We start from the raw sequence: 27,316 nt of genomic DNA, 5'->3' as shown, positions 1-27,316 counted from the left end.
GATCGCTTACAATTGTGAATTATTCTTGCAATCATTGGTATCGAAAACGGACATATTCGTATACTGCATTGTCAGGAAAATCATTATAAAAGAAAGGCAACAACAACGTTGAGGATAGCGTGAGAGATAGTGGGAAGTCAGTTGTTGGAATAACACTGCTTTTGAGGCCGGTTGTTGCTAAAGAAAACATGAAATCCGTATTAGGACTGAAATTACCAGGTATTTCTTCGGAAACCACGTCCGAAAGGGCATCTAAAGAGCGACTTTCAGAATCAGGGAAGCCTCAAAACGATGTCTGGGAACCGTTGAGACCTTTGCTAATTTTATTGGACTGTCATCGGCGGAAATCTTATCTTTCGTGGACAGATGTAGGTGAAATATTGCTGCAAGTGGGAGGCCAGTCAGAAGTGGTTCCGGTTGCTAGCGTGGCTCTGAGGGGTACGCAGCTACAAGTGGTGGTGCAGCCAGAGGCACACGAATATGATAACTGCATGTTGTTGGACGTAGCGAATGGAGTTTCGCCCATGAGTTGGAGATTAGAACAGACGTCGCTCGTCTTGAACGATGGAGCCTTGACGCTGTGGTGCCGTTCCTTGGAAGGGCAGGCAAACCTGCGTCTTCTCTACGATATGTGCATGCTTGCAAGATTCGAGCATATGTCGCTGTATAAGGCGTTGACGGCAACTGTGATCTCGACGCATGGAAGTCAGATATCGGACATTGCCGCTGTGTTGCTTGCTCAACACAGCTACAAGGACTGGTGCTACATCAGTATAGGTGGAGAATGGGTTAAAGCGTGGTGCCATGTCGACCGGAGCCCCAAAGGTCCGGGTCGCCACGATGGACGCCATCAAATAAAGTTTTTCCGCGACTCGAAGTCTCTAAATGCCAAAAACCTGCTGTGCTTTATTCCGGACTGCGGTGAGGTTGAAGATCTGTTTTTCGTCACTGACCAGGACGAAAGTGTGACACAGGGGACCCTTCCGGAGGACCGGTTTGGAGCTCCTGCGTATGCCAACCATCTCAAAGGAAGGCGCCCTCTTTCGGATTCAATCGAGACGTCACTAGAAGATCTTTTGTCGAAGCTCACAACGCTTCGCGTAGTGGGCGACGTTTACTGGCCAGCTGATGGCATGAGCTCGGACTCAAGTGGAAGCAAGTCCTCGATTTTAGGGTCTATGCCTCTTTCACCCAAGAAAAAGCGCAGGAACACGGTGTCGTTGAATGGTAGTGGCAGTTCGTTGACTGGCCATTCTTCGTTCTCTCACAAACGCTCAGTATCTATGAGTTCCTCTGTGCATCATCCGCAAGCGGGTGATTATGACAACAAAACATCGGAATTATTGATAAAACCCATCCCACACAGCGGAGTCGACCACTTGGAATCTCTGATCCGCTGTGTTTTACCCATGATGAGCTGTCTGAGCTTGTACGGCAGGCCCGTACACTTTAGTAACTCGCGTGAAGATCCAAATTCGCTATTATTTGGCCTTCCAAGGCTCCCCATTGTCGACTATTTTGCCAGAGAAGAGATTGGGCCGCTATTTGAATATCTTGATGCAACTGTTGGGGATTCAAAATCGCTCAACAAGACATTGGCTGCGCAAAAACTATATCTGACGCAACAGATGACCGATCCAAATCGTCGCGACCGCAGTTTTACTACGCTTGAAGATTTGGTGCGCACCGGATCCGACTTTTCGGTTTTCACAAGTTCAACAACCGGTTCAGTCAGCAATTCGCCGTTGATATAAAACAAAAAAAAAGTGCACCAACGATAATTTGGCTGGCAGGAGTTGTAAAATAAGTTTGATGTAGAGTTAATGAAATTTTATGGATTGCAGACGAGGTTCGACTTTCGACGGTTTGCAGGAGACACCTGAACAAGGTGGACGATAGGCATGATTGGATGTGAAGACATAAATACACCCAACAATGCTGCTATTTAAACAAGAAAGCTCGAGAAAAGAATCGTGGATACCTTGGTAGGTGCGCACATAGCTCGTTATCCTTCCAGCAACCATAGGTAGTGGTGGTGCTGGAGGTGACAATGTAGTACAAAGTGATAAAAAACGACGCGCATAACTTGAACCGAGAAAAGTCACGAATGACACTTGTAACAGCCACCAGACTACACAGAGTTTCTGGTGCATTATTTTCAGGTAAGATCGATAATATTGCGGTTCCTCTTGGGCAGCTTTCAATCGCTGTCAGATGATACTGGTGTCGTCGTAAGTGATCTGATTGGGCCTATAAATACTGGTTGTGTGGGCGGCTATTCTTGCCAATTATTCTTCACTAAAGACGCCAACAAAGCGCGAAAACAGAGGCCTAAATCCCCATGTCTGCTGCTGAAAGATATCTTATTACGTAGCACAATGCTCGAAGATTGATTGTGGGTTTCTCCCTGAGAAAAACGAACCCCTGGCTCTCATTTTAGCAGAGTTAGGGGGAGGGGGATTTTGAAATGTTCCTATCCCGAAGTTGATTGGGAAAGAGGTGTTGGGGATGCTGCCCAAGATGTCGTGTCTCAAAGGTGTGTCAATCGATAGGATTCTGCTGAGATTTTTACTCAGCTGTGCTAATGGGTGGAACAGAAATCGTGGTGACGAAAATCGAGGGTTGAAAGATTGATTTTACCAATAAGAGTGCTACGAAGTGCTTTGGAGACTCTTGGAAAAGCTCTCGGAATGCGTTTTCAAGATAGGGCTAATTCAGATACAGCTAGTCCTTCGATTGCTCAGAAATTTAGGGTGAAATGCACTCTTTGGGTTAGATGAGGTACCATAAGCGGTATCGTATTCTAAAACAGCCGTATTATCATGAAAAGAGTGAATTAGCACCATGGTTCAAGCGACGCGATTGATTAGAAACCTACATAGCCATCGCAGTTAGCCTTTCAAGCTGATGAAAGCTTTGGAACATCCATTCAGCGGAAATGAGAGATCTATTTCGCGACAGGTTGGAAACCGTTTCAGCCTCGATAGGACCTGTACTTGTCGTTGAATTCCAAATTTCAGATATCTGCAATGCCCGAAACACTTACGAAAGAAAACCCCTCATAATCTCCGGAAGACGTACTAAAAGCAAAGTGGTAACCCACCCACACGAACACTCAGTACCATCTCGCAGTTCCGATACCTGCTACGATTGTCACATCGCTCCGTTAACCGCTGATGTCGCATTACTGCGACAACTTATTGTCATTCGGTACTCGTGATCGTACTCGTACTCGTACTCGTTCAAGTAAGAATCAAAGCTTTGAAAAATTGCCACTTTTTCCAAGCTATAACCACCTTTCTTGATTACAACCTTCCACCAGCGAAACCAACGCGTATCTCATCTCCACAATGCAAGCTCCTGTAGTGTTTATGAATACGTCGCAAGAGCGCACGACAGGCCGCGAAGCTCAAATCTCCAACATCACCGCAGCGAAAGCCGTTGCAGATGTGATCCGCACTTGTTTGGGCCCTAAGGCAATGCTTAAGATGCTTTTAGATCCAATGGGAGGTCTGGTTTTGACAAATGATGGGCACGCAATTCTAAGGGAAATTGATGTGGCACACCCTGCTGCAAAATCCATGCTGGAATTGTCGCGTACACAGGATGAAGAAGTAGGAGATGGTACCACTACAGTGATTATTCTAGCCGGTGAAATCCTGGCACAATGCGCTCCATACATTATTGAAAAAAATATCCACCCAGTGGTTATTATTCAGGCTTTGAAATTGGCTTTGAGCGATGCTCTTGCTGAGGTGGAAAGAGTATCCAGACCAGTTGACGTGGAAAATACTTCTGCATTGATGAAACTAGTGGCGGCTGCCATTGGAACCAAATATGTGGCTCAATGGAGTGACCTCATGTGCCAACTGGCCGTTGACGCAGTTCGTTCTGTACGCGTGGGAACTCCAGGTGACGCTACCGCTCCTGTGGAGATCGATACCAAGCGATACGTGCGTATTGAAAAAGTCCCAGGTGGAGATGTTAGCGAATCCCGCGTTTTAAAAGGTGTTATGCTCAATAAGGACGTGGTTCATCCAAAAATGGCAAGATATATCGAAAATCCACGCGTGGTACTGCTGGACTGCCCTCTGGAGTACAAGAAGGGTGAATCTCAAACAAATATCGAAATCACTCGCGAGGAAGACTGGAACCGTATTCTACAGATCGAGGAAGAGCAGGTACGTCTATTATGCGAACAAATTCTATCTGTCAACCCAACGGTGGTGATTACTGAAAAGGGTGTTTCGGATCTTGCTCAACACTATTTGCTGAAAGGTGGCTGCAGCGTCTTGAGACGTACCAAAAAATCTGACAACAACCGTATCGCTCGTGTAACAGGTGCTACAATTGTAAACAGAGTCGAAGATATTAAGGAATCCGACGTGGGTACGCAATGTGGTACTTTCAAAGTGGAGCTGATCGGTGACGAGTACTTCACTTTCTTAGACAACTGCAAAGACCCAAAGGCGTGTACCATAATCTTACGTGGTGCTTCTAAAGATATTCTTAACGAGATCGAAAGAAATCTTCACGATGCTATGGCTGTGGCACGTAACGTCATGCTTTCGCCCTCGCTATCGCCGGGAGGTGGTGCCACTGAAATGGCTGTGTCTGTAAAATTGGCCGAAAAGGCCAAACAACTCGAAGGTATTCAACAGTGGCCATACCAGGCTGTCGCAGACGCGATGGAGTGTATCCCACGTACATTGATTCAAAATGCAGGTGGAAACCCAATAAGAATTCTTTCACAGCTCAGATCCAAACATGCTCAAGGCAACTCAACCGCCGGTATTGACGGTGATACAGGTAAAGTTACTGACATGGTTGAGTATGGCGTTTGGGAACCAGAGGTCATCAAACAACAGAGTATCAAGACCGCTATTGAAAGTGCATGTCTTCTGCTGAGAGTTGACGACATTGTAAGCGGTGTAAGAAAGCAGGAGTGATAGCAAAGCATGATCACTAACCCTGCAATGTAATGTAAAATGCCTTACTTATCTACATTGTATATATCAGTCTGTAGCTTTGATTTACGAAAGATCAGATTGGCCCGTAAACGCTGTGTCTTGCGTTAAGTTTATCTCATTTCCTAGATTTCATCAAATCGGATTCCAAACTCAATACCTTAGCTTTCAATCTGTGTCCGTTTTCCTCCAAAGAGTTTTCTAAGCTTAATCTATGCTCCCTCAACCTCGATGTAATGGGCAACCGTTCCTGTGAACCACTATTCAATAGCATATCGAAGAGAGGACGCCAAATATCTTGTCTCCAATACCTTTTGAAGCTGTGCGCCAAAGCATACTGCTGATTTGGTAACGCCCGCGTTTCGATAAATCTTCCGAATAACATCGCATGAATTATCCCTGCCAAACCGTAGTAATCTGCTTCGTATGTCCATGCACGTCCTTCTCGCATCTCCGGACAATCCTGTTGATCTGTCTTCCAATTCGCCTTGAATTTCGCTCCTACGGGCACTAGCGTGAGGTCGAAGGATCTTCCAAAATCAATTAGGTAGACACCTTTCTTGTCCCATCCAGTTCCTGAATTGACTTTGTAGTCCGAAAGTGCCTGTGAACCCATTTCAAATCTTACCATGCAGTTATCAGGCTTCAAGTCACCATGAATGATTCCAACGTCATGAATGCATTCTAGCACCTTCATGAGCTCGACAGCGAAATACATGCACAGCAGTTCATCTAGAGGCCCACCATTTCGCTCTTTCTCCAGATTGATCAGATCCAATATCGTACCTTGGCTGGCATAATGCAAAACCAGGTAGCTCTCATCCTCAAAACAATGCAGGGAATCCACATTTATTATGGAGGACAAAACGGGCTGTCCGTTAAGCCTCTTTTGAACTTGTCTCAAGATATAGAATTCCCAAATGCTGGCGGGTTTCTCCACCTTCAGCGCCTTCAATGATCCTGTGCTAGATTCTGCTAGATACACAGTAGCATACCCACCTTCCCCAAGCTGCGACCTGATACAGTATAAATCGTTTGTTTTTTTGAAGTCAACAATCGGGTTCTTGTTTGCGTTCTTGGAAACGGTGTGGATTTTGCGAAGCAGTGCACTCATTTTGAGTGGTTGGTTGTACTGGTAAAATGTCTTATAGCTTGAAAGTGGCGGGTTTACACTTTGCAGCAACAAATGCCTATTATTATCACTTAATGGGTTGCTTATCACGATTGGGAGGGCCGTCATTTCGTCGCCACCGCTTTGAGGTTGTGTCAGAAAAGGTGAGCTTTCAGCTGTATTTGCCACAAGTGCATCATTTTTGTTGTCCGTTACAGCTCCGTTGAGTTGATCAAAAGCTAGATTGACATTGAATTTAGATTCAGTCTTCTCCTGAATGGGGGTCATGTACTCCTGGAGTTTACTTTTGTAAGTGGGAGTGATGTTCTCTTTGTAAACGTTGGGTTCAGAACAAGAAGACTGATCTTTACCAGGCGTCTTTTCACCATGTTCCGACCGTATATTCGATTTGATTTCGGTCAAGTCGTCTATATGTTTACGCGTGAAGTCCTGAGTAAAGTTCTCAAACATCGCGAATTTGCTTGCAGTGTCATCATTATCTAGAGTAGATTGCGGAAGCGAAAAGTTTTGATTGAACATGGAATACACTTCGTTGATCGCATTCTTTGAGAAAAACGTTACAGTGGGAGACGCCGGTTGGTTTTTCTTTGAAGCACCTGGAGTCTCGCTGGCGTCGTCTTTTAAAGGTAGAATAGACGTTCTTTCGATCGTTCGATAGCCTTGTGCAATGTGCTCTTCCACTGAGTTTTGAGGCTCCTGAAAAACAGGCACAGATGTAAATGATGAGGGCGTTTTTTCACGTAAGGGAATCTTCAGTTTTTTCGTTTCCCTTCTATGCTGGTCGTGGTTATCAGTTTCCGCCGTGGGCGGCCTTTTGGACTTATTCACTTTATAATACACGTTACGAGACATTGCTAGTCTCTCTTCAATGCAAAACTCTTCATCTTTCGTTGGATATATCAAATCGAAATTGCAGTCTATTTGTTCTGGCTTCCGACCGGGTGTTTCTAACATTTTGTAAATGGGCCCGGTTCTCCCTATTGAATCTTTGAAAACGGCCAACCTGGATGTGGAAGTCCTTGTTGGTTCTTCCTGCTTTAGAGATCCGATATTTGATCCCGACGTGAGAAGTTGCTTGCTCATTTCATTTTCTTTATTCCGTTGGTGTTTGGAGTCAAAGTAATCCCATCCTTCTACTCGCAGGTCGTTGTTTGATTCCACTTCATTTAAATCTTTGAATATCTCGTGTTTGAAAGAAGACGATCGTGGCAGTGGAACGTTTCTTTGATCGCCTTCTTGGATTTCAGCTCTATGTTTACCAAGAACGCTGGAAAAGAGATCGCCATCCAAGATGCTTTCGCCACCATGAACTTCTTGAATCTCAATTTTGGAGTTGTGCATAAGTTCATCAAATTCTTGAAACGTTCTTCGCAGTCTTGCAAGTGGTCTAGCGTTATTTTCGATACCCTTTTTCAAAATGTCTCTTGCCTGGGAATACTGTTTCTGGTGCTGCAGAAAAGCACTCAAGCTCTCGTAGAACACCGCCAAAGAAGACCCAATTTGTTTGCGCGTCATGTAAACGTAAAGTGTCTGCCTTTCCAAGGCAGAACCCGCAAAAAGCTCCAAATAACTCATCCATAACTTCACGTAACGAGGATCATTTTTGTAGGTTGCAAAATCGCGGAAATACATAAGACACCGTTCCAGCACCTCCAACATACCGCTTTGTTTCGATTGGCCACCTTGTGGATACGCATTGTTGATCCATGTAATGTACTGCAGGAAAAGTTCCAAAGGGTCATCCAAATCTTCCAAATCCTGCAAAAGTCGTTTTTCGAACTCCAAACGTTGCTTGACAATCCCATCCGCATTACCGTTATCCATATTAGTCGCCTTTTGACCTAGGTTCTTCGAGAGGGCCAATGCTGATCTTCCTGATCGCAGAGGGATGATATTCTCTTTTTCGCCTTCTAAAACATCAAATTCAACCGGGATTTCTCCCAAAGTTGGCATGCTATTGCTCAATTATTACGCAAAAGCAAACAATAGCTTTTTATGTGAGTTAAACGGTCCTTTTCGGTCTCAAATAGTTGTTTAAGTTCCTTGAATCTCATGTTTTTGTTTGAATATTCTGTCAGTTATGATAATTAAACTACAATATATACATGAAAGCTACCACAACCGAGAGCTACAGTGTGTCATGGGACATTTGAAGACTCAGAGGATTCCAATTGATCTTAAAGATATTATTTAATTGTTGATTAGTATTTGGTTTACAATGCTAGCGCGGTGGCAGCTTGTTTTGAAGATTTGTGGGACTGTAAAGACATCAGTAGTCTGCCCACTTGCAGTAAAAACTGAAAAGTGTTGATAATACCAGGAAACCGCACACCAATGGGGGTCCAATCTTATCCTGGTAGTCGACAGCATGCTTCATACGGATGTTGACGACTCTTTTGCAATAGACGTAACCATTGTAGATGATGGTGACCAGAGCAGTAAGGAAAAATCCGACAGAAGCAACCATCGTGGCATCAGTACCGTAGTTGAGCATGGAAATGGCCACAGCGTTTAGGGTCAGTCCGATAGACAACCAGGATAAAAAGGTTCTTTCCGTGGCAAAATATACTTTGGGCTCGACTCTCACGGGCACGCAGATGGTCTTGCCTGGAGGAGCAGAAACCTGGGTGTCGAAAACTGTGCCTTCGGGCACTTTGGTGATCTGATCGCCGTGCAGATAGTGGTCCATAGCTGCGTAGGCCTGACGGTACACACGTAATATTGGGTTGGAGGAAGTTTGGGGGGTCTTGCGTGCAGCATTAGGCCTAGTTCCAGCATGTGGCGCAGTGTGGTCAGCGCCCGCAATGGCGCCGTAGCCCACGCTTTCTTCCACATCAAGCAAGTTACCGTTAGGATGCGACTGGCTCTCGTAAATGTCATCGTCGGAATCGTTTTCGTCACGACCAGGTCTGCTGATGTTGATATGAGTTGGGATAGCGGGCTTTCTGATATCCACATCCATCTGCGGTAGCCAGAACGGAATTGAGTCAGTTTTATCGCCCAACAATGAAGCCACACCGTGAATGAACTTGGAGAACTTGGGGACGGGTTCTACCAAGTGAGATCCGACCAATTCACGAACCCAAGCAGGTGGTTCCTGGCCCAATTGGGTCTGCAGCTTGACTTCCAGGACGGCATAAGGGAATCTGCAAACATCCTTTTCGGGCAATTGCGAGAATGGCCAATCAACGCCGATATCCATACGTCTCCAATTGTTGTTGGTTCTGTTATGACCATCAAAGTTGTCTTCTCTAACCATGGTCAATTCTGTATCTAACGAAATACGCACACGGGCGTCACCAGGAAGCTGGAAAGCGGTTCTGTTGTAGAAAGAACGCACAACAGGCCGCAATTTCTTCTTCAACATAGTGTATTGGACTTCAGTGGCCAAAGCCTCCAAGTTTTCGATTTCTTTCAAACTCTTCTTACCGTCTTTGCGCATTTTGGCAAACGCTTGTTCCACAGTGTACTTACCGTGCAAGAACTCGTTGATGTAACGCTCTTTCAACGCAAATCTGGCCTTCACGGACTTTTCACCTGTCCAGTCTTCTCTGTGAGTTTTCCGCTCGACAAAAATCGTGTCAGAACCCATTCCTCCGTACCATCTTAGACGGTGAGCCTCGGCGCCTTCATCTTTTCTTAGACGACCATAGTATAGATCCAAATCCTCATTATCGTAGTAGATGGAAGTGATGGCAGAGTCCTCAGCTTCAAACTCTTTGTTGCTGTTGAACACCAAAACGGGCAAATGCTTCAAGATAATCAGTTTGAGCTCTGTGATATTGTCCGGGTGGACCCAGTATTTGGTGGTCTGCCTAACGAAATTTTGCTGTTTACCACCCGAGGCGGCGTCACCTCTGATTGGGTTTCCACGGGTTCTGACCAAATCGTAGAGTTGCGAGATTTTCACCACTAAATCGTCGTAATTTTCTTTGAAAAATGGCTTAGAGTCCAAACGAACTTGGAAAACAGGTCTCAAAATGAATTTGGTCTTTTTGTCGTGTTTTTTGATGATTTTCTGGAACCCGGTGTAGTTGAGTCTTGAGAACTTGGCGAGGTCGTGCACATCGGCGATAATGTCCGATAGCTCTTCTTCCAGAATCTCGAAGTCCAGCTCCGATGGGGGCACATTCGAGTCCAAAGCCCGCACAGTCGAGTGTACTTGTTCCTGAGCCTCTTTGACTCTTCTTACGACCTCGTTGTGCTTGACTTTGCAAAAAGTGTAAACTTTGTCCAATTCCAGTTCCAAGGATTCCAAAAACTGCGTTTCCAACGTCTCACTCCATACTTGACCGTTTGACTCCAAATTTTCTTCCAGATCGTTTTTGAGATCGTCGTAACAGATGTAGTAGTAGCTGTATTCTCTGATAAGCGCCCTATTGAGCTGTTCTCCGAACTTCATCTTGACCCGATTGTCTTATTTAAAAATTCCAATGTCTTGGCAAAAAGGCCGAGCTTAAAATTGACCAAAAAAAGACGCCGAAAGTTCTTGAACCGCACTATTTCGCAAGCCAAATCCAACTACGGTGTCTAAAAAGGGCTGGCAGACGACACTAAACCGTTAAATAACAAATAGGATTCGTTTGGGATGGACTCTTTTGATGTAGACGCTTTCAAAACTCTCTTCCTTTTATAGTTAGATGCAGAGAGGGCCATTTTTGAAATTAATATATCTATTGGCTTATTATATTAGACGATAGCACGAGGCACGTGCGGTAAAAATCGTATCACGTGTGTGGATAAAGAGCACGTGACATCTTAAAAGTTCCAAGAAAACAACGACACGATACGATAGTCAGGGTCTTGGGATTGGATGTGAGCTTTGAAAGGTCTATGGAAGCTTCAAATCGTTTCAAGGGATTTTCATGATTGTGCTGCGGCCCAGAAGGCCGAAATATGCATGTATAGCAACGTATGTGTGTGCTGCAATGCAATGACGGTCGAACGCAGGGGCTGTCGAGTGCAGTGAGCTTTTTAATCGGAAAGCTCCCTGGCTCAGTAGTTTGTTTCGATGCCAATTCTCATTGATAGTGCCAGGATCATGACGTGCGCCTGCAATGTCTAACCCAGTATCACTCTGAACGTACTGTCGCGAAACATAAACACCCACACGCTTGCTCCCAAATGGTGCAATCCTATCTGAAATTCTTCCCTCCAAAATCAGCAGCACTCCTGGATCGCACCTATAATTCTTTCAGTTTCTTCCGGGGTGAATCGCGAATCGCATTCTTCCACTATCGAGTACAAATGCACCAGATTCAACGGCATCTGGTTCACGATCTGCAACTTCTCGGCTTTGAACAGCGAGAATTCATTTAGCACGCCCATTAGCGCGGAAAACTTTGTATCGTTGAGTCTCGTTAGAGGGGACTTGGCTTCCTTTTTCGCACCTTCTTCTTCCGTACCATCGCCATCACCAGTCCCTTTTGCCTCCGAAAGATATCGGATTGTGTCTCTCGTGATCGCTTGTAATTCTGGATGGTTATACGGTCTACGCTTACGTTTTTTGTCGGTCATGTCCACATCATCGCTGTTAGAACTCCAGTCGTGTCTGCGTTCTAACTGCGCCAAAAACTGCAAAACTTCGTAATCACTTATGAATGCGTCTCGTACCGTGTCGATTTTCATGATGATTGTGAAGCTAGAATACCTGTAGATCAGTTTCTTGCCGTTTTTATCAGCGATCTGTAGTGCGATGCTCATCGCTAACCAATCTAGAAAATATTCAATGTGTACGAAATTGACGATAGTCAGAAGATCGTTGCTTTCCCACTATACTAAAATTGACTTACTAAAATTTCAATAAATAAGGGCCTTGTTGGCGCAATCGGTAGCGCGTATGACTCTTAATCATAAGGTTAGGGGTTCGAGCCCCCTACAGGGCTTATTTTTTGGAATTTTGATATTATGATGAAGGAACGTCAGTTAAAAGTTAAAGTTCGGATATGAAACATATACTTTAGGAAGAGTACCCGTCGTTGCTTGAGCCCACGAAAAATGTCAATGATGAAGATGCATATGCTTATTTGACAATGGCTTTCGCTGTTGATTTTTTGATGTATTTGCTTATGTATGAAAGGTTTCGAGTGACAGAAATAACTTCATCAGCATTTTGATTTGTTCGAAGCGCTCGAAACATGCTTTGTCCTGTAAGTAAATAGAATCACTTGAGCTTTGTTGAAATACGCGGTATCAGTAGCAATTGTATCCCAGTCTTCTAAAAAATCTGCTTGACCCTGGTTCAAAGTTATGATACGTGGAAATGCTATGTTATTCAAGTATCCATATACCTATATGCAAAGAGGGGTTTGATTATATTAGGAATGCGACAGCTGCAAAGAGAGCTGGTAGACTCATTTTCATAGCGTATGCTCCATTGGTCGTGTTTACGCGAACAGAATAAGAGCTACTAGCAGACGAAACAGTTGAGGTCGAGTTGGCAGAAGATTTGGATCCTGCAGCAGATGAAGTCACAGCAGCGGCTTCAGCAGAAGTAGTCAAACTCTGTGGTTTGATGGAAGCGCTTGCAGACTTTGAAATTGCAGAAGCAGACTCTGAAGATCCAGAGCTGACAGAGCTGACAGAGACAGTGGATGGGGAGAGGATGGAGGTGGAGTTTGAAAGAGTGCTGTAAGGAGCGCTAGAAGAGACAGTCGAGTTAGCACTGGAGAAAGCGCTAGAGGAAGCACTGGAGGAAGCACTGGAGGAAGCACTGGAGGAAGCACTGGTGGAAGCACTGGTGGAAGCGCTAGAGCTGGCACTAGAGCTGGCACTAGAAGAAGCACTAGAGCTGGCACTTGAGGCAGAGCTCGAGCTGCTAATGGCCTGACCATTGGTCAAAGACGAGAAATCATTCTGTGCCTCTTGGTATCTGCCGTAAACTTCACCGTTCTTGGCCTCAATAGATTCCCAGCTTCCGGATTGGCCGTTGTAAGAGTATTGCTCACCAGTTGAGTAGTCGGTGATGACCACACGTTTGATGTACATGGTGAAAGGTGCCTTGGTGTAGTCAGTGAGACCTCCAGCCCACTCAATGGTACCTGGCTGGTTGTCAGGATCACCACCGGCCCAGCAGCCCATCATGACGTACATAGGGGATTGTGGGTAGCCCTCGCTAGAATCGTTTGTCAATGTTCTCACGGGAGCGCCATCTAGGTACCAAACGGTCTTGTCCATGGCCCAGTCGACTGTGTAGTTGTGGAATTTTTCTTGTGGGGCGTCCACGCCGTGGAAGGCGCCTCTGTCCCACGTTGTTGTGTCACCTTTGGAGAAATAGTTGGATTGGAACTGTGTGGTGTCACCTCCGGTCCATTCCAAATCGATTTCGTCCAGATCGTCACTTTGCAGGTAAAAAGACGAAATGATACCTTGGCCTGCAGCGGCTTTGAATTCGACCTCGACCTTACCGAACATCAGGTAGAAGTTCGATCTGAGACTGGGGTTGTCGAAACGCTTGTTGATGGTCATAGCCATGCCTTCATCGGTGTAATTGATTTGGCCTGTGGCATATTGCAGCTTGTGGAAATGCTCGGATTCAGAGGTGAACGATTCGGCAAAAGAGGATCCCAAAGCTGGGTCTGGCGAGCATCCAGATGTCTTAATTGGGTTGCAACTGGCGGCAGTGCTAGAGGACTCTGCAAGAGCCGAGGCTGCTGAAAGTGCTAGCAGAACGCTTTTCAAAAAGGCCATTATTTCGCTAATTAATGGGTAGTAGACAGCGAAGCTTAAAGAAAAACCTAGGTACTGGGAAAAGGAAGAGGAAATGGGATCATCAAAACTGCTTGCATTGGGATGTTACTTTCATCAATATATATACACTGTTTTGATCACTCCATGCAAAACCCAGCATCGCGAATTTTTTTCGCTGTCTCACCTACCGTTCGTGTCCATGGCACCAATTTCGTGACGGAGTTACTGGTAGCGCGCGAACTGTATGAAGTGAAGGGCGGGTATTAGGAGATGGATTAATTATAGAAGCGTTTCGTGGTTATGGCTAGAGATGACCGCAGTGGGAATGCTACATTTTACCGTGTCCCTGTCTCGAGATGAGATTCAACCAGCCTTCGAGGATATCTTGCCGAATCGGGTAATGTATTTGCCTGCGTTGGGTGCGAAAAGAATTCCCAATGCGGAAACCGGATCTCCTAAACAGGCAATAAATGCATACGACGTACAATTTCGCGACAAGGCTGGTGTCAACGGTGTATTTTTAGAATCCAAAAAATTAATTTTTTAAAAATGAAACGGACAGGAATTGAACCTGCAACCCTTCGATTGCAATTTTCCGTATAAACCAGAATTTAACTGGAGTCGAAAGCTCTACCATTGAGCCACCGCTTCATTTCGTGAAATAAGAGGAAGAAAAACTGAGCTATACCTAAAGCTGTTGGTCAGATGACTGCTAGGTGAATAGTGGTTTGCAATGGGGGCGAAGAGCTATGGAAAAGGTTCAGAGATTGGTGTTCGTACCTTGGTGAAAGGAAGTTTGGCTTGCTGGTGAGTGTTCGGGATTCAAGAGTTGAAACAAGTTTGGCCTGTTGATTTATTGGTTTCGGGTGCCAGCTACTTAGGTTTCAGCCAGCAAGTAGAGGAATGTGTAGATAATCGACTGGAGGTTCGGACTTTGAGCAACTGAGACCACTAGCGCAACTGGCTTTGAAGAGTTTACAATAGCTTTTTACTTTACAGACAGGGTATTTAGAGACTTTTATTCCCAGCATATGCATATTCCCTTTTTCTGAGCTGCTACCAAAACTTCAGAACGATAGCTCTTCTTTCATCACACGTAATCTCACCATCGCACGCATATAAATGCAGATTTCCATCTTGCTATCACTAAACCGTAGCTTCTACTACATTCAACACACCCCTCAATTCATCCAAATTACAGGCTTAACTTCATCGGCAACTATCCTGTTTCCTCGCACCAGGGTCTCTTTACCTATACCAATAGAGTTCCTGGTGACGCTAATATTACCTAGTTTTCACTACATTGAAAAATCAAGCAGGCCATCGGACGACCGTAAAAGCTTGAAAAACTACGCATTAAGGGGGAGAAAGGCCCTGTCACTCATATCCCAGGCTGCAAACGAGCTATGGCTCCGGCTTTGATTTATAAATCCGGCTCAAGAGGGCTCAAAAACGGACTTTTGCGAAGTTTGGCCATCACTTTTGGACCAGCCGCTAATATCACCATTGAGGAACAAGACGGCGCAACAGAGCCATCCAGCGCACCAGATCTTATAGCTCGGCTCTCAAACAAGGATCGTGGGTATGACGCTCGAAAGGACACTGCAACCGAAATTTTGGACGTCATTAAGGACTTCCCAGCGGAGTCTGTTCTTAAGGTTTGGAATGGGGCAAATGACCTTGTGGAAAGAAATGTGTCTCACGACGTTCGTGAAGTAGCTTTGAAGCTTTTGCGCTCCTGTTTAGAGCGTCTTGCACCAAATATGAACGGTACGTTGGTGTTGGCGTTTTATCACAGTTTGATGAGCTCCAACTTCTGGGAATGTGAAGAAACAGAAGCAGAACTCAATGTTTTTGTCGATTGTCTTTCCATTCTGACTAGCGGAGGTACGAAACTATATTCACTTCTTACACCCCAGGGCGATGTTAGTGGGTTGGGCGAGTTTTTGAAGAATACTTTAGCTCGTCTAGCGACAAGAGATCTGTACGGACCGGCGACCACCACCAAAATTCTGGAGTTTGTGTCAAAATGCCTAGAAAGTGGTGTTTCCCTAGGTACAGACTCACTGGAACAAATCGCGCAAATAGCTAATAAGTCCTCACAGGACGATGTGCGACGAGCTTCTTTACAAGGCCTCGCTATCGGTACGCATAATATTCCAGTAGGTTCTAAGGATTTGGTTTCTAGAGAGGTAACTTTACTAGTGGAACTACAGGGTCGCGAGGATCATGTAAGAGAGTCACTCGAACCGACATTAAACCTTCTTTTCCTTGGACGCAATGCACACGATTTACTTAGGGCGTTTCTGCAATTTAACCATACCAACAATAACCGAGTTGGATATTTCGTTTTGCTCATAGAGCTTCTGACTGATAAGCAATTCAAACAGTTATGGAACCACCATGAAGCACCGGCGGAAACTGTGGGCCAGCTTCTGACTGTGCTTATGAACTCTCTGTATGAGCATAAAGACAGCATCGAGCACGTAAGCTTCTTATTGTTAGGAGCGCTCATGCATCTTCTACAATCTGATGATTTTTTAACGTACATGAAGAATTACTCATCGTTCTGGAGTCATACTGTTCCAAACCAAGCCGATGGCGGAGTTTTCAGATTATTGAGATCGATACTGAAGACTGAAGATTTGAGCAATCCTAGCAAAAGACGCATTCATTCAATTTTTGAAAGGTTGGTTAAATTATTGGCTACCAACAAGAAGCTGTACTTGGGCTACAACGACTTGTCACGAGCGATATCTTTCTTGTTCGATTACTGCGACTTACTGGACGTTGCGCTGGCCGGACAATTCCTTGAGTTTCTAGATCAAAACATAGAAGAAGCAGTTAAATGCGAACTGTTCTTTACTGCTGTTATTTCCAAGTTTTATGAACCTCACAATTTGTCGGCAATAAGATGTCAGGTTCTGGTGCTTATCAGAAAAGCTGCTAAAGAAGCCTTCCATCAAGACGAAAATACTAAGAATCGATCCGTCCAGGTTTTACAGCAGCTGCTTTCTACTTTGGAGACAGAAGAGAATGAAAACGTTGTGGTCAACTTGATAGATCTTTATTCAAGTACCTGCAAATTCTTACCGGCTTACATCGTTGAACTTTTTAACGATAAAATAATGAACCCGGTTTTCACGGTAGGCTCCAGTAGGAGACGTTCCAGCGGTATTCATTTCCCACTAAGTTCCCCTTCAGGCTCGAAATGGCCGCGTAATAAACAATTATTACTTGCGCAGGCTTCAGCAGACTTGGCAACGTGGAGCATTGCATGCAGTCCAACCGACCTATTCGCATGCTTTTACCGCATTCTAATTCAGGCTGTTGAATATGCTTATCGAATGGAAGATACCGACTTATATCTCATTCCTGCAAAAGTCTTGACAAAGATTCAGTGTCGTGGTGTTGATGACGTCGTAATGGCAGAGGTCATAGAAATCGAGGGTATCTCTACAGCTTTAGGAAAAAACTCCAAATTTGGTGCATTCTGCGAAGATTCAAAGTGGTCGTTTCCAGAGGACATATACTATCTGCATGAAGCACAACAGAAATGCTTTACCCAAAATGCTGTGCTTCCAAAGTTTGAAAGAGAGGAAACAGTATTGAGATCGTCAAAAATAAACATACGATTGTGGCTATCAGTTGCCATTCTTACATTAGAGAAACCTTTCGACTGGGAAGTGTACTCATACGTTCTGGCATACATGTGCCCCCAATTTGCAAATTTGATATCACTGAGGGCTATTGACGATATGGCAAGACGTTATCAAGAGGTAATCTGTAATAACCTTAAACATGGTGTGGGTCGAAAAGTGAAAATTCCTAAATCTCTGTATACTGACGATCTGCATGTCGCGTATATCAGAAGCCTTTCTTCAATTCTAGGGTATCACCGATTTGCGCCCAAAAGTTTCGCAGATGAAATTACGGACTCGTTGCATCATGGAATGCAAGCCACTGAAAAAACTTTAACTCCTTCTTTGAACCTTCTTACTATCTGTTCACATGAAATTCCGGCTTCATTGAAGCGCTTTTTAACCCCGATTCTCGTCCAACTCCAGACAAGAATCACTAGTCCCTTCAGTACACCTGCAATTTTGGAGTTCCTTTTGGCTTTGTCGGACACGCCAACCATTATTTCTCATTTGACACTTGACGAGTTCAAACGAGTGTTTGCCATTGCATTCAAACTTATTGAAAGCTCGAAAGATTTGAAAAAGAGGGCGCAAATCAAAAACGTTGAACAGAACATATCATACGCTGAACAGGACGCGGAATTCTCGCCTTCTAGTTTATCGTTCACTATAACACCGTCTGTGGCACATTTCTTCCTAACGTTGGCCTATAAGGTCATTTCGAACTGGTATTTGAGGATGAGTTTACCCAATCGAACGGAGCTGGCTCCGTTCGTAGTGAAAAACTTGAAATCAATCATCGCCGATGGTGACGGATTTGATTTTGACGCATATGCTTATTTGGATCTAGTGGCACGTTTCACTACATCCCGCAACGATGCTACGCTATATTCAAGAGCGATCAACGAAAGATCTCATGAAGAAGATGATAAATTCAGTTTCGGTACTTGGATTGTGCATAATAAAATCTTAGCGATTGAGACTCATAAACAGACGGGTGACTCTATCGTAACAATAAGAAGCAGCTCTGGAGCTGAAACAGTCGAATCACGATTGGTTCGCTCTGACATCCCAACTACCTACGACATTTTTTCTATCGGGCCTGAGGATGCGATAGAAACCGGACACGCAGACTCGGAGGAATCTTTGTTTACTGCTGGGTATACTCTGATGCGCCTTAGCTCATTTACCGAAGCACCGCTGAGGGTGCCTGACACCGGGCCGATTGCCAGATCAATCCAGCTCTTTGACAGAATTCCCTACAGAGATTTTCACAAGATAGGTTTATTGTACGTGGGACCTCAACAGTGCGAGGAATCTGAAATCCTCGCTAATACGTCTGGCTCGTTGCAGTACAAAACTTTTTTGTCAAGATTGGGCCAGCTTATAAAGCTTGACGCCTCTAATAATATTTATTTGGGAGGTTTAGAGCCCGAGACGGACGGCCGTTATGCCTTGGTTTGGGGGGATGAAAAAACTCAGTTGGTATTCCACACAATTACACTGATGCCCAACAGTCCAAACGATGAACAATTTTCTTTGAAGAAGAGACATGTGGGCAACGATTTCGTGAGCATTTTCTATGATGAGTCTGGTCGTCCGGGGTTTGATTTCAATATCATCAAGAGTCAGTTCAACTTCATCAACATCGTGATCAACCCTCTTGGAGAGGGCCAAAGCGAATTGTTCAAAGTTCGCATGTACAGGAAATCTGGTGTTCCTGCTTTCTTCTCTACGTCACATTTCAAAATAATGACCTCTTTGAATTTGGCTAAATACATCCGCCAAGTATCCATTATAGCTGACACATTTGCTGCAAACTGGTTTGCGGCAACTGCTCCTGAGGTTTGCACTACCTGGGCCCGGAGAGCTCAATATTTGCAAGGAATAAGAGAAAAACTAGGCGATACTGATGGTCCGCAGCGATTCACCCAAGATTTCCTTGATTTTACGAAGTACGTATAGTTGGCCGGTTGTCAAAACGGCGTGACAGTGTTATTCGAGAGTGATATTCGAGGTATGGGCTACAATAGACTAATTTAACGGAAATGAGTACAGCCTCACCGGCTGAAATTGAATGTAAAGAAAGAACAGGATATGGAAAGCGGTTACCTCTGAATCGTAAGCTTTGTTCATGGAGAGTTGCAGCTTGAATCAAAGAACACGTGATTATTTCTCACCCCGTGACCTTATAACTTTGAATCACAAGATACGAAACGAATAAATGAATTATATGTAGAGTGAATATCTGTTTCAGCGGCTAAACAGAAACTTGGCAAGAACAAACAGCTTTGAACGAGCGGAAAATGGCTTAGAAGTGTGTGCTTTGGTGAATTATTCATCAGTTATAAACATGCTCCAAGTGTGAATGCGTGTTCTATGCGTTTTAAGCCGTTTTCAGCGCAGAAATTGATTCAATAATGGTAAAAGGAGCTGATGGTGTTGTTTGCCTATAAGGAATAGGAATCGGGGCCGAGACAATAGTTTAAATTGAATCTCAAAGCTGTGAAGGTCCTGAAAACCTGGGAAATATGGCATAAGAACCCTTTATCAAGAAATCGCAGAATTAAAATAGGACTGAATATACCCCTATCGAGACACGTAAAGCAAGACCTTTGAAAACTTGGCTCAACGGGATCAGGACGGGACTGATATACAAGGGTCCAGTCATTTCAGGCGAAGACCTCAAAAAGCTTGTCATTCCTCAACCCTCAAGAACCTACTGGCAAACTTGTGTTCCATGTCCGTGGGGGTTTAAAGGCATTTTGATGAAGGATGTAATACCCAGGTGCACAAGATGCTAGAACGGTAAAGTGGTTTTAAAGCAAAAAGTAGTGAGGCGGTGATTTTGACAAATAGGATGAGATCGTTGCATATGGTTCCGAGCTTTTGGCAAGAGAGACAAGTTGTTTTCCAAAACTCGTCTGCGAGAGAAAAGCTGTTTCTAATTTCAGTTATTGAAGCCAGCATAAGGCTACTGAGATGCTATCTGTAACCCTTGACGAGCTCAAAATACATTCCTTAATGCTCGTCAATGCTGCTTCTTTTCCAATTAAGCCAAATGCGTTTTGAGCTAAGAAGTATATTCGAAAAATGCTGCGACGAACTTACCACTCTCATCCGCAACCGGTCCAGCACGACGCTAACTCTGACTTGTTTTATCTCAACAATACCTAATGACATTCCGGAAAGTCCTCAGTTTCGCTGCCTCCAGCTTTGCTGCTTCCAGTTCACCCAAGACCTCCCACCATTCACCCATTTCACCACTCTTTGGGCTTGTCAAGACGGCTATCCACCTCATCTATTCACCTTAGACGCCCAACATGTGACTGTTGATCGCTGTGAATACCTTTCCAAATGTGAGTGAGTACCTTCAATTCAAAGAAAGTATAAAAAATTTTCTTTTAAAGAGAGCTAAGAAAGCTAGAATCTAGCCAAAGATCGTGGGAATAATCGAGTCATTCAAGAGCAATTGAAACAACTATTAACGTGGCGGTTTATTTCGAGCATTAAAGAGCGGAAAACACGAGTTTTTAGCTTTCAAACAAGACCAAAGACGCCGGGAATTAACTAAAGATATTCAACCTTTGAAGCTGAATTTTTGACAAGATGTCGACATCCAATTGCCGTTTTTACGAGAACAAATACCCAGAAGTGGACGATGTGGTGATGGTGAATGTGCAGCAAATCGCAGAAATGGGTGCGTACGTCAAACTACTGGAATACGACAACATCGAAGGTATGGTACTGCTGAGTGAACTTTCAAGAAGACGTATCAGATCGATCCAGAAACTGATCCGTGTGGGTAGAAACGAGGTTGTGGTCGTTCTGCGTGTAGACAAGGAAAAGGGTTACATCGATTTGTCCAAACGTCGTGTTTCGTCCGAAGACATCATCAAGTGTGAAGAACGCTACCAAAAATCCAAAGCCGTCCATTCTATCGTCAGACATTGTGCTGAAAAGTTCAATTTCCCCGTGGAACAGCTGTACCAGACCGTGGCATGGCCCTTGAGTCGAAAGTACGGCCATGCTTACGACGCCTTCAAGCTCTCTATCGTCGACGAAACCGTGTTCGAGGGCCTTGAACCCCCCAGCCCAGAGATTTTCCAGGAACTACGTTTGTACATCTCGCGTAGACTAACCCCACAGGCCGTCAAGATCCGTGCTGACATCGAAGTGTCGTGTTTCAGCTACGAAGGTATTGATGCCATCAAATCGGCTCTTCGCGCCGCAGAGGACCTATCCACAGAACAGATGCAGATCCGCGTGAAATTGGTCGCTGCTCCACTATACGTGTTGACCACCCAGGCTCTTGAGAAACAGCAAGGTATCGAGCTACTTGAGCAAGCGATTGCCAAGATCGCAGAAGTGATTTCCGTCAACGACGGTTTCTGCAACACCACCATGGCACCCAAGGCAGTCACTGCCACTGAAGATGCCGAACTACAGGCCCTATTGGAAAACAAAGCCCTCGAAGACAACTCCGACTCCGAGGAAGACGAGTCGGACCACGAGTAAGGTTCATTCTCTTTCCGAAAACTCGAATTTTTTAACAAATTGCATCCTAACTCGCTTTACAGGCTCTCTCTCGTGCTCACATTTACCTCGAAGCTGCCTTACGACCCGGCGCTTCTTTTGCACATACTGCGGAGTCTACAGGTCACTGTTTCTCCTTGTCTTTGCCTTGATTTCTACTGTGCCCTTTTAATCTGGCGGTGCTATATGAAATTGTATATAAAGTATAAAAGGGCTCTTACTGTACAGCATCGATCAACTTTAAGGAAAACTGAAGCAGGAGTCATAGCCTTAATAACTAACATTTAAACGCAGTTCAATCTTCTTGATCGAGACCTGTTTGCCATGAATATTCGTCCAGCGACCCACAGTGGTTCCTGGTACAGCTCTGATGCGGAGAAACTATCTTCACAACTCTTGCAGTTTTTGGGCTCCAACGATGTGGTCAGTGGTGCCAGAGTGGTTATATCGCCACATGCTGGCTATACGTATTGTGGTAGCACGATGGGCAAAGCTTACGGGGCTTTGGACTTGTTTGGAGTGAAACGAATCTTTATCTTGGGCCCATCGCACCATATATACTTCAAAAATAAGGGATTGTTGAGTGGATTTAGTGAATTGTCAACGCCAGCCGGGTCTCTAGTTGTAGATACGGCTACTGTGAGTGCCCTGGTACAGCAACATGAGGGATTTGAATTGATGGATCCTGAAGTTGACTGCGATGAGCATTCATTGGAAATGCAGTATCCCATGTTACACGCAACTTTGCAGAAACGTAAAATTGATCCGAAAAGCGTCACGGTGGTGCCCATCATGGTATCTCACAACTCGGCTCGTGTGGACTATCGATTGGGCAAAATTTTGAGCGAATTCGTCAAGGATCCAACTAATGCGTTTATCGTGAGCTCTGATTTCTGCCATTGGGGACGTCGTTTCAACTTTACCGGCTACGTAGGTGACGTCAACGAAGTTCAAGAGGCCCTGGCGGAAGACACAGAGATTGAATCGCTCACGGCTCGGAGTAAGCTATCGCACCATCAGGTACCTATCTGGAAGAGCATCGAGATCTTGGACAAGTTTGCAATGTCCATTTTATCGCAAGAGAAACCGCACGACAAATACGACCTATGGAAGCACTACTTAGAGGTGACAGGAAACACAGTATGTGGTGAAAAGCCTATCGGTGTAATGTTATGCGCACTGAGCCAGGACAAAAGTTCCAAGGTCCAATTCGAATGGCCTGGTTATTCACAGTCGAGTCAAGTAAGCAGCGTGATGGATTCGAGCGTGAGCTACGGTGCAGGATACTGCAGAATTTAATGGGTATTACCGGGTAGTCTACATATGTGCAAAAAGGAATTTGAATAACAATGCTGATGGAAAATTGATGGTGTAATGACGGCCTGTAGTTCAGCGGCTTGTGAGATAATTCGGGCCCAGCGTAGCGCAAAAAACCGCTCTTGGCTTTCTTTTTAGTGATGCGATGACCTCGAGAAAAGAATACACACAGACCGGGTGGAGGGTGTGGATCATGCCTTCGCACTCTCATTGATGTTGCAAAGGTACCTTTAAAATGAAGTGAAATGTTGAGAGGACAGCTATGGTGCATGTGCTGGGAGGGCGGGAGGAGTGCTGTTGACAATGTTACTGGGAGTGCGTATGGCATGAAATACATTTGATGAATCGTTGAAAGAAGACGAAATGCACAGTGGAATGATGGCGAATGGTATCTTGGATGTGAAGAGAGATAGCTGCAGGAAGATTTAGTCTTTGGTCAACTTAGAAACTATGGGAAGAGAGAACGGTAGAAAAATAGTGATTAGGAAAGGCAAGTGAGCTGAGCTAGTTGTTTGTTGCTATAGGGATAAACAGTATTCAGACGAATGGTACAGCTTTATCGCAGCATGAGAAAAGAATTAGAATCAAGATTTGGGACCATCGTGGGTACAATAGGAAAGCTGTTGCGGCTAAGAAATATCCCAGTGTGTCTCGCAATTACATTGTAACAAACCGTAATTCCGGCTCATAAATGGGAGAGTAAAACTAAAGGGAAGAAAGGCGGCACTGCCCTTAAAGAGATACATCGTCGGGACGAGAGTTATCGATGAGCGCAGCTTTCAAAGTAGAGCCAGAAACTGGATTGTATGGATCGCTAAGATTTCTCGTCCACGTGACCTGGCGCGCGCCAGGCTTACTACAAAGTGACAGAAATGCAAGATCACCTTTTTCTGAAGCAAGAGAAGTCAGGAGGCATCCATGCAATTTTCAATGGCATAAGAATTGAACTGTCCATGACGGCAGCTGTGCGAAGCCATTGGTCACTATTTGTCAGTTCTCTACGAGATACGTACATAGTTAAACGCCGTGTATCACCTGCGACGACGAAAAGTGAGTATTTGTGACCCCAGTGAGGTAAAGCGACAGAGTCGAATTAGCAAGCGAGTCCTAAAATGTGTGTGATTATATGACATGCACCACAAGATCCTTGCAATTGAGTTTGTGATGCGTTCGAGATCCATTTCAAGGACTAAAATAAAGCACTATGTACGAGAACATTATATCACTTTGTACTAAAACTAACCAGTAGGATCACATGTGTACACTACATAATCAAAAATAGCCCACTACATACGAAACGCTTACCTAATCATTACATAAGCGACGGCGTCAGATAAATTCAATTTATAAAGCCTTTGCGCCAGGGTGGGAAAAAGTGATCAAAAATACGTCCCAGAATCCTACTCTTCCCGAGTCAAACAGTAATCCATATCTCACCATTACTTACCAGCAGCACAGTTCTCCATACTAACGACTGTCCAACCTCCGAAAAAACTCACCGTCATTTCAAAAGTCACTATTCTCACAGTATATTACCTTATTACATCGCAGATCCAACTAGTAACCACATTATTCCAGCGCAGAAACACACACATATTCACACCCACACTCACTACATCAGTATTAAAATTAGCCTGGCTCTAAATATGCGTTACCGACATCCGTGTCCCCGTCCCTTACGACTTTTAAGCTCATCTGCTAAAATCGCTAAGAACACATGATTTGATATAGACCTGCCAGCCACAACGCTCGAGAAGAACAAACTTTGACGCTTCCCGCCCACTGGGCTAGCTTACGAACAGCGTATAGATTTACATATATAAATGCACATTTATAAGCTTGATTTCCCACCGGACGTACACTTAAACGAGCTTCCCTTGCACTCTCTCTTTTCTTACACTGCAACTCTTTACAAGTACTCAAGCATCTTACCATATTAAACCAAAAATGCCAGCTCCACACGGTGGTGAATTGAAAGATCTGCTTCAACGCGATGCTCCTATCAAGACCCAATTGTTGCAAGAAGCATCTGAAATTCCTTTGCAATGGAACTTGACCGGTAGACAAATCTGCGATTTGGAATTGATCCAAAACGGTGGGTTTTCTCCATTGGCAGGATTTTTGAATAAAAAGGACTACGAAGGTGTTGTCCAAAACTCCAGATTGAGCAGTGGTTTGATCTGGACAATGCCCATTACTTTGGACGTGGACGAGAAATTCGCAGCAAAACTGCAACCGGAGACCAGAGTGACTTTGTTGCAGGACAACGAAATCCCCGTCGCTATCCTCACTGTCACGGACGTTTACAAGCCAGACAAGAAAGAAGAAGCCAAAAAAGTGTTCAGAGGCGACCCTGAACATCCAGCTGTGAAATATCTGTACGAGACCGCAGGCGAGTTTTACGTCGGTGGTGAGATCCAGGCGATCCAGAGCCCTGTCCACTACGACTACCCAGGTTTGCGTAAGACGCCAGCTCAATTGAGACTGGAATTCGAGTCCAAGAACTGGGATCGTATTGTCGCTTTCCAGACCCGTAACCCAATGCACAGAGCTCACAGAGAGCTTACAGTCAGAGCCGCAAGAGAACAAAACGCTAAAGTTCTGATCCATCCAGTGGTGGGTCTAACCAAGCCAGGTGATATCGACCATCACACCCGTGTGCGTGTTTACCAGGAAATCATCAAAAGATACCCTAACGGTATGGCCCAGCTATCGTTGCTACCTCTAGCCATGCGTATGGGCGGTGATCGTGAAGCTGTGTGGCACGCAATCATCAGAAAGAACTACGGTGCCACTCACTTCATTGTTGGCAGAGACCACGCTGGTCCGGGAAAAAACTCTGCTAATGTGGACTTCTACGGCCCATACGATGCCCAAGAGCTTGTTGAATCTTACAAGAACGAATTGGACATCGAAGTTGTCCCATTCAGAATGGTTACTTACTTACCAGAAGAAGAACGTTACGCTCCAATCGACCAAATCGATTTGTCCAGCACCTCCACTTTGAACATCAGTGGTACTGAATTGAGAAACCGTTTGAGAACCGGTGGATCCATTCCGGAATGGTTTTCGTACCCCGAAGTGGTCAAGATTCTAAGAGAATCGAACCCACCAAGACCAAAGCAGGGTTTCGCTATTGTTTTGTCCAACTCATTGGTTAACAACAAGCAACTTTCTATTGCTCTGTTGTCTACTTTCCTACAATTCGGCGGTGGTAGATACATCAAGGCCCTAGATCATAAAAATGACGCTAACGTTTTGGAATTGGTGCCAGACTTTATCAAGAGCGGAACTGGTTTGATTCTAAACGAATTCGACAACGTCAAGAGCGTCACTAATGCCTACCTAGTGGGAGCCGACGAGGATGCGACCATCAAGCTTGACAGTAACGACGAATCCATCTTGCACATTGTGCAAAAGGTTGTGTTATTCTTGGAAGACAATGCTTACTTCCAGTTTTAGACAGCTGCGTTTGAGCTTCGTGCCCTGTAGCCAGTACATACGATACCGTTTTAAGAGTTTTAAAATAGTTGATAAACGTTGATGTGGTATGTGTTGTTGGGTTGTGAATTGTTGAGAAAAAGATGGAAAGTTGATAACACACTGGGTAGTACATCTGATTGGTGACGGTATTAGCTCCAAAAATAGGGACAGATTTTGAGATAATGTTCTGCGCTGAATCCTGCTTTTCGTAGGTGACTTAAGTATAGAGACTCTTTTTAATCCATGCAAGAAAACAGATATAAGAGAAGAGTGAGAGAGTGGTTAAAGTTTGGTGAGCCAAACACTTTTGATAGGATGCGAGGGAGGTCTAGGGTGTATTTGCAGTGGAGTGAATATGATGACTTAAATATTTATATGTAAAGCCAGTCGATACGAGGCCAACTTCATTGCGAAAACTTGAAATTTGAAACAGACGTAAACAGACGAACTAGGTGGTTGGACGGCTGGACCGTTGGAGCTTTTGATTCTGGTAATCTTCGCAGACAGTTGGTGTAACCATGTTTATTTTGAATCATCACTATTTCACGAGC

The 27,316-nt window shown here is 44.6% G+C and overlaps 10 protein-coding genes and 2 non-coding genes across 12 annotated transcripts; 7 read left to right on the top strand and 5 right to left on the bottom strand.

The window, feature by feature from the left end:
• Window positions 1–188: 188 nt before the first annotated feature.
• On the top strand, window positions 189–1,754 carry TPH3 (LALA0S06e01640g1_1; the record flags this gene model as incomplete). The annotated part of the gene is made up of 1 exon (XM_022771748.1): window positions 189–1,754. One exon carries the CDS (start codon window positions 189–191, stop codon window positions 1,752–1,754), a length of 1,566 nt encoding a protein of 521 aa, XP_022628920.1.
• Window positions 1,755–3,350: 1,596 nt separating this feature from the next.
• CCT3 (LALA0S06e01618g1_1) lies at window positions 3,351–4,949 on the top strand (the record flags this gene model as incomplete). The annotated part of the gene is made up of 1 exon (XM_022771747.1): window positions 3,351–4,949. The coding sequence occupies one exon, from the start codon at window positions 3,351–3,353 to the stop codon at window positions 4,947–4,949; it is 1,599 nt and encodes a 532-aa protein (XP_022628919.1).
• Window positions 4,950–5,085: 136 nt separating this feature from the next.
• Window positions 5,086–8,052, bottom strand: MAD3 (LALA0S06e01596g1_1; the record flags this gene model as incomplete). Its single annotated transcript, XM_022771746.1, has 1 exon — window positions 5,086–8,052. The coding sequence occupies one exon, from the start codon at window positions 8,050–8,052 to the stop codon at window positions 5,086–5,088; it is 2,967 nt and encodes a 988-aa protein (XP_022628918.1).
• Window positions 8,053–8,368: 316 nt separating this feature from the next.
• Window positions 8,369–10,501, bottom strand: VTC4 (LALA0S06e01574g1_1; the record flags this gene model as incomplete). The annotated part of the gene is made up of 1 exon (XM_022771745.1): window positions 8,369–10,501. One exon carries the CDS (start codon window positions 10,499–10,501, stop codon window positions 8,369–8,371), a length of 2,133 nt encoding a protein of 710 aa, XP_022628917.1.
• A 758-nt stretch (window positions 10,502–11,259) lies between these two features.
• On the bottom strand, window positions 11,260–11,727 carry RPC17 (LALA0S06e01552g1_1; the record flags this gene model as incomplete). Its single annotated transcript, XM_022771743.1, has 1 exon — window positions 11,260–11,727. One exon carries the CDS (start codon window positions 11,725–11,727, stop codon window positions 11,260–11,262), a length of 468 nt encoding a protein of 155 aa, XP_022628916.1.
• Window positions 11,728–11,911: 184 nt separating this feature from the next.
• On the top strand, window positions 11,912–11,984 carry LALA0_S06e01530r. The gene has a single exon. It is a non-coding gene; the product is annotated as a tRNA-Lys (tRNA).
• Window positions 11,985–12,411: 427 nt separating this feature from the next.
• Window positions 12,412–13,788, bottom strand: CRH1 (LALA0S06e01508g1_1; the record flags this gene model as incomplete). The annotated part of the gene is made up of 1 exon (XM_022771742.1): window positions 12,412–13,788. One exon carries the CDS (start codon window positions 13,786–13,788, stop codon window positions 12,412–12,414), a length of 1,377 nt encoding a protein of 458 aa, XP_022628915.1.
• A 550-nt stretch (window positions 13,789–14,338) lies between these two features.
• On the bottom strand, window positions 14,339–14,439 carry LALA0_S06e01486r. Its single transcript has 2 exons — window positions 14,403–14,439; window positions 14,339–14,375 (listed from the first exon to the last, which is right to left on the bottom strand). It is a non-coding gene; the product is annotated as a tRNA-Trp (tRNA).
• Window positions 14,440–15,194: 755 nt separating this feature from the next.
• LALA0_S06e01464g (LALA0S06e01464g1_1) lies at window positions 15,195–19,394 on the top strand (the record flags this gene model as incomplete). The annotated part of the gene is made up of 1 exon (XM_022771741.1): window positions 15,195–19,394. One exon carries the CDS (start codon window positions 15,195–15,197, stop codon window positions 19,392–19,394), a length of 4,200 nt encoding a protein of 1,399 aa, XP_022628914.1.
• A 1,644-nt stretch (window positions 19,395–21,038) lies between these two features.
• Window positions 21,039–21,947, top strand: SUI2 (LALA0S06e01442g1_1; the record flags this gene model as incomplete). Its single annotated transcript, XM_022771740.1, has 1 exon — window positions 21,039–21,947. The coding sequence occupies one exon, from the start codon at window positions 21,039–21,041 to the stop codon at window positions 21,945–21,947; it is 909 nt and encodes a 302-aa protein (XP_022628913.1).
• Window positions 21,948–22,289: 342 nt separating this feature from the next.
• MHO1 (LALA0S06e01420g1_1) lies at window positions 22,290–23,264 on the top strand (the record flags this gene model as incomplete). Its single annotated transcript, XM_022771739.1, has 1 exon — window positions 22,290–23,264. The coding sequence occupies one exon, from the start codon at window positions 22,290–22,292 to the stop codon at window positions 23,262–23,264; it is 975 nt and encodes a 324-aa protein (XP_022628912.1).
• Window positions 23,265–25,229: 1,965 nt separating this feature from the next.
• On the top strand, window positions 25,230–26,744 carry MET3 (LALA0S06e01398g1_1; the record flags this gene model as incomplete). Its single annotated transcript, XM_022771738.1, has 1 exon — window positions 25,230–26,744. The coding sequence occupies one exon, from the start codon at window positions 25,230–25,232 to the stop codon at window positions 26,742–26,744; it is 1,515 nt and encodes a 504-aa protein (XP_022628911.1).
• Window positions 26,745–27,316: the final 572 nt, after the last annotated feature.

Source organism: Lachancea lanzarotensis, scaffold LALA0S06 (genome assembly GCF_000938715.1).
Source record: "Lachancea lanzarotensis genome assembly LALA0, scaffold LALA0S06, whole genome shotgun sequence".
NCBI lineage: Eukaryota > Fungi > Ascomycota > Saccharomycetes > Saccharomycetales > Saccharomycetaceae > Lachancea > Lachancea lanzarotensis.
The sequence above is the reverse complement of the archived record's forward strand: the minus strand, read 5'-3'. Positions and strand labels throughout refer to the sequence as shown.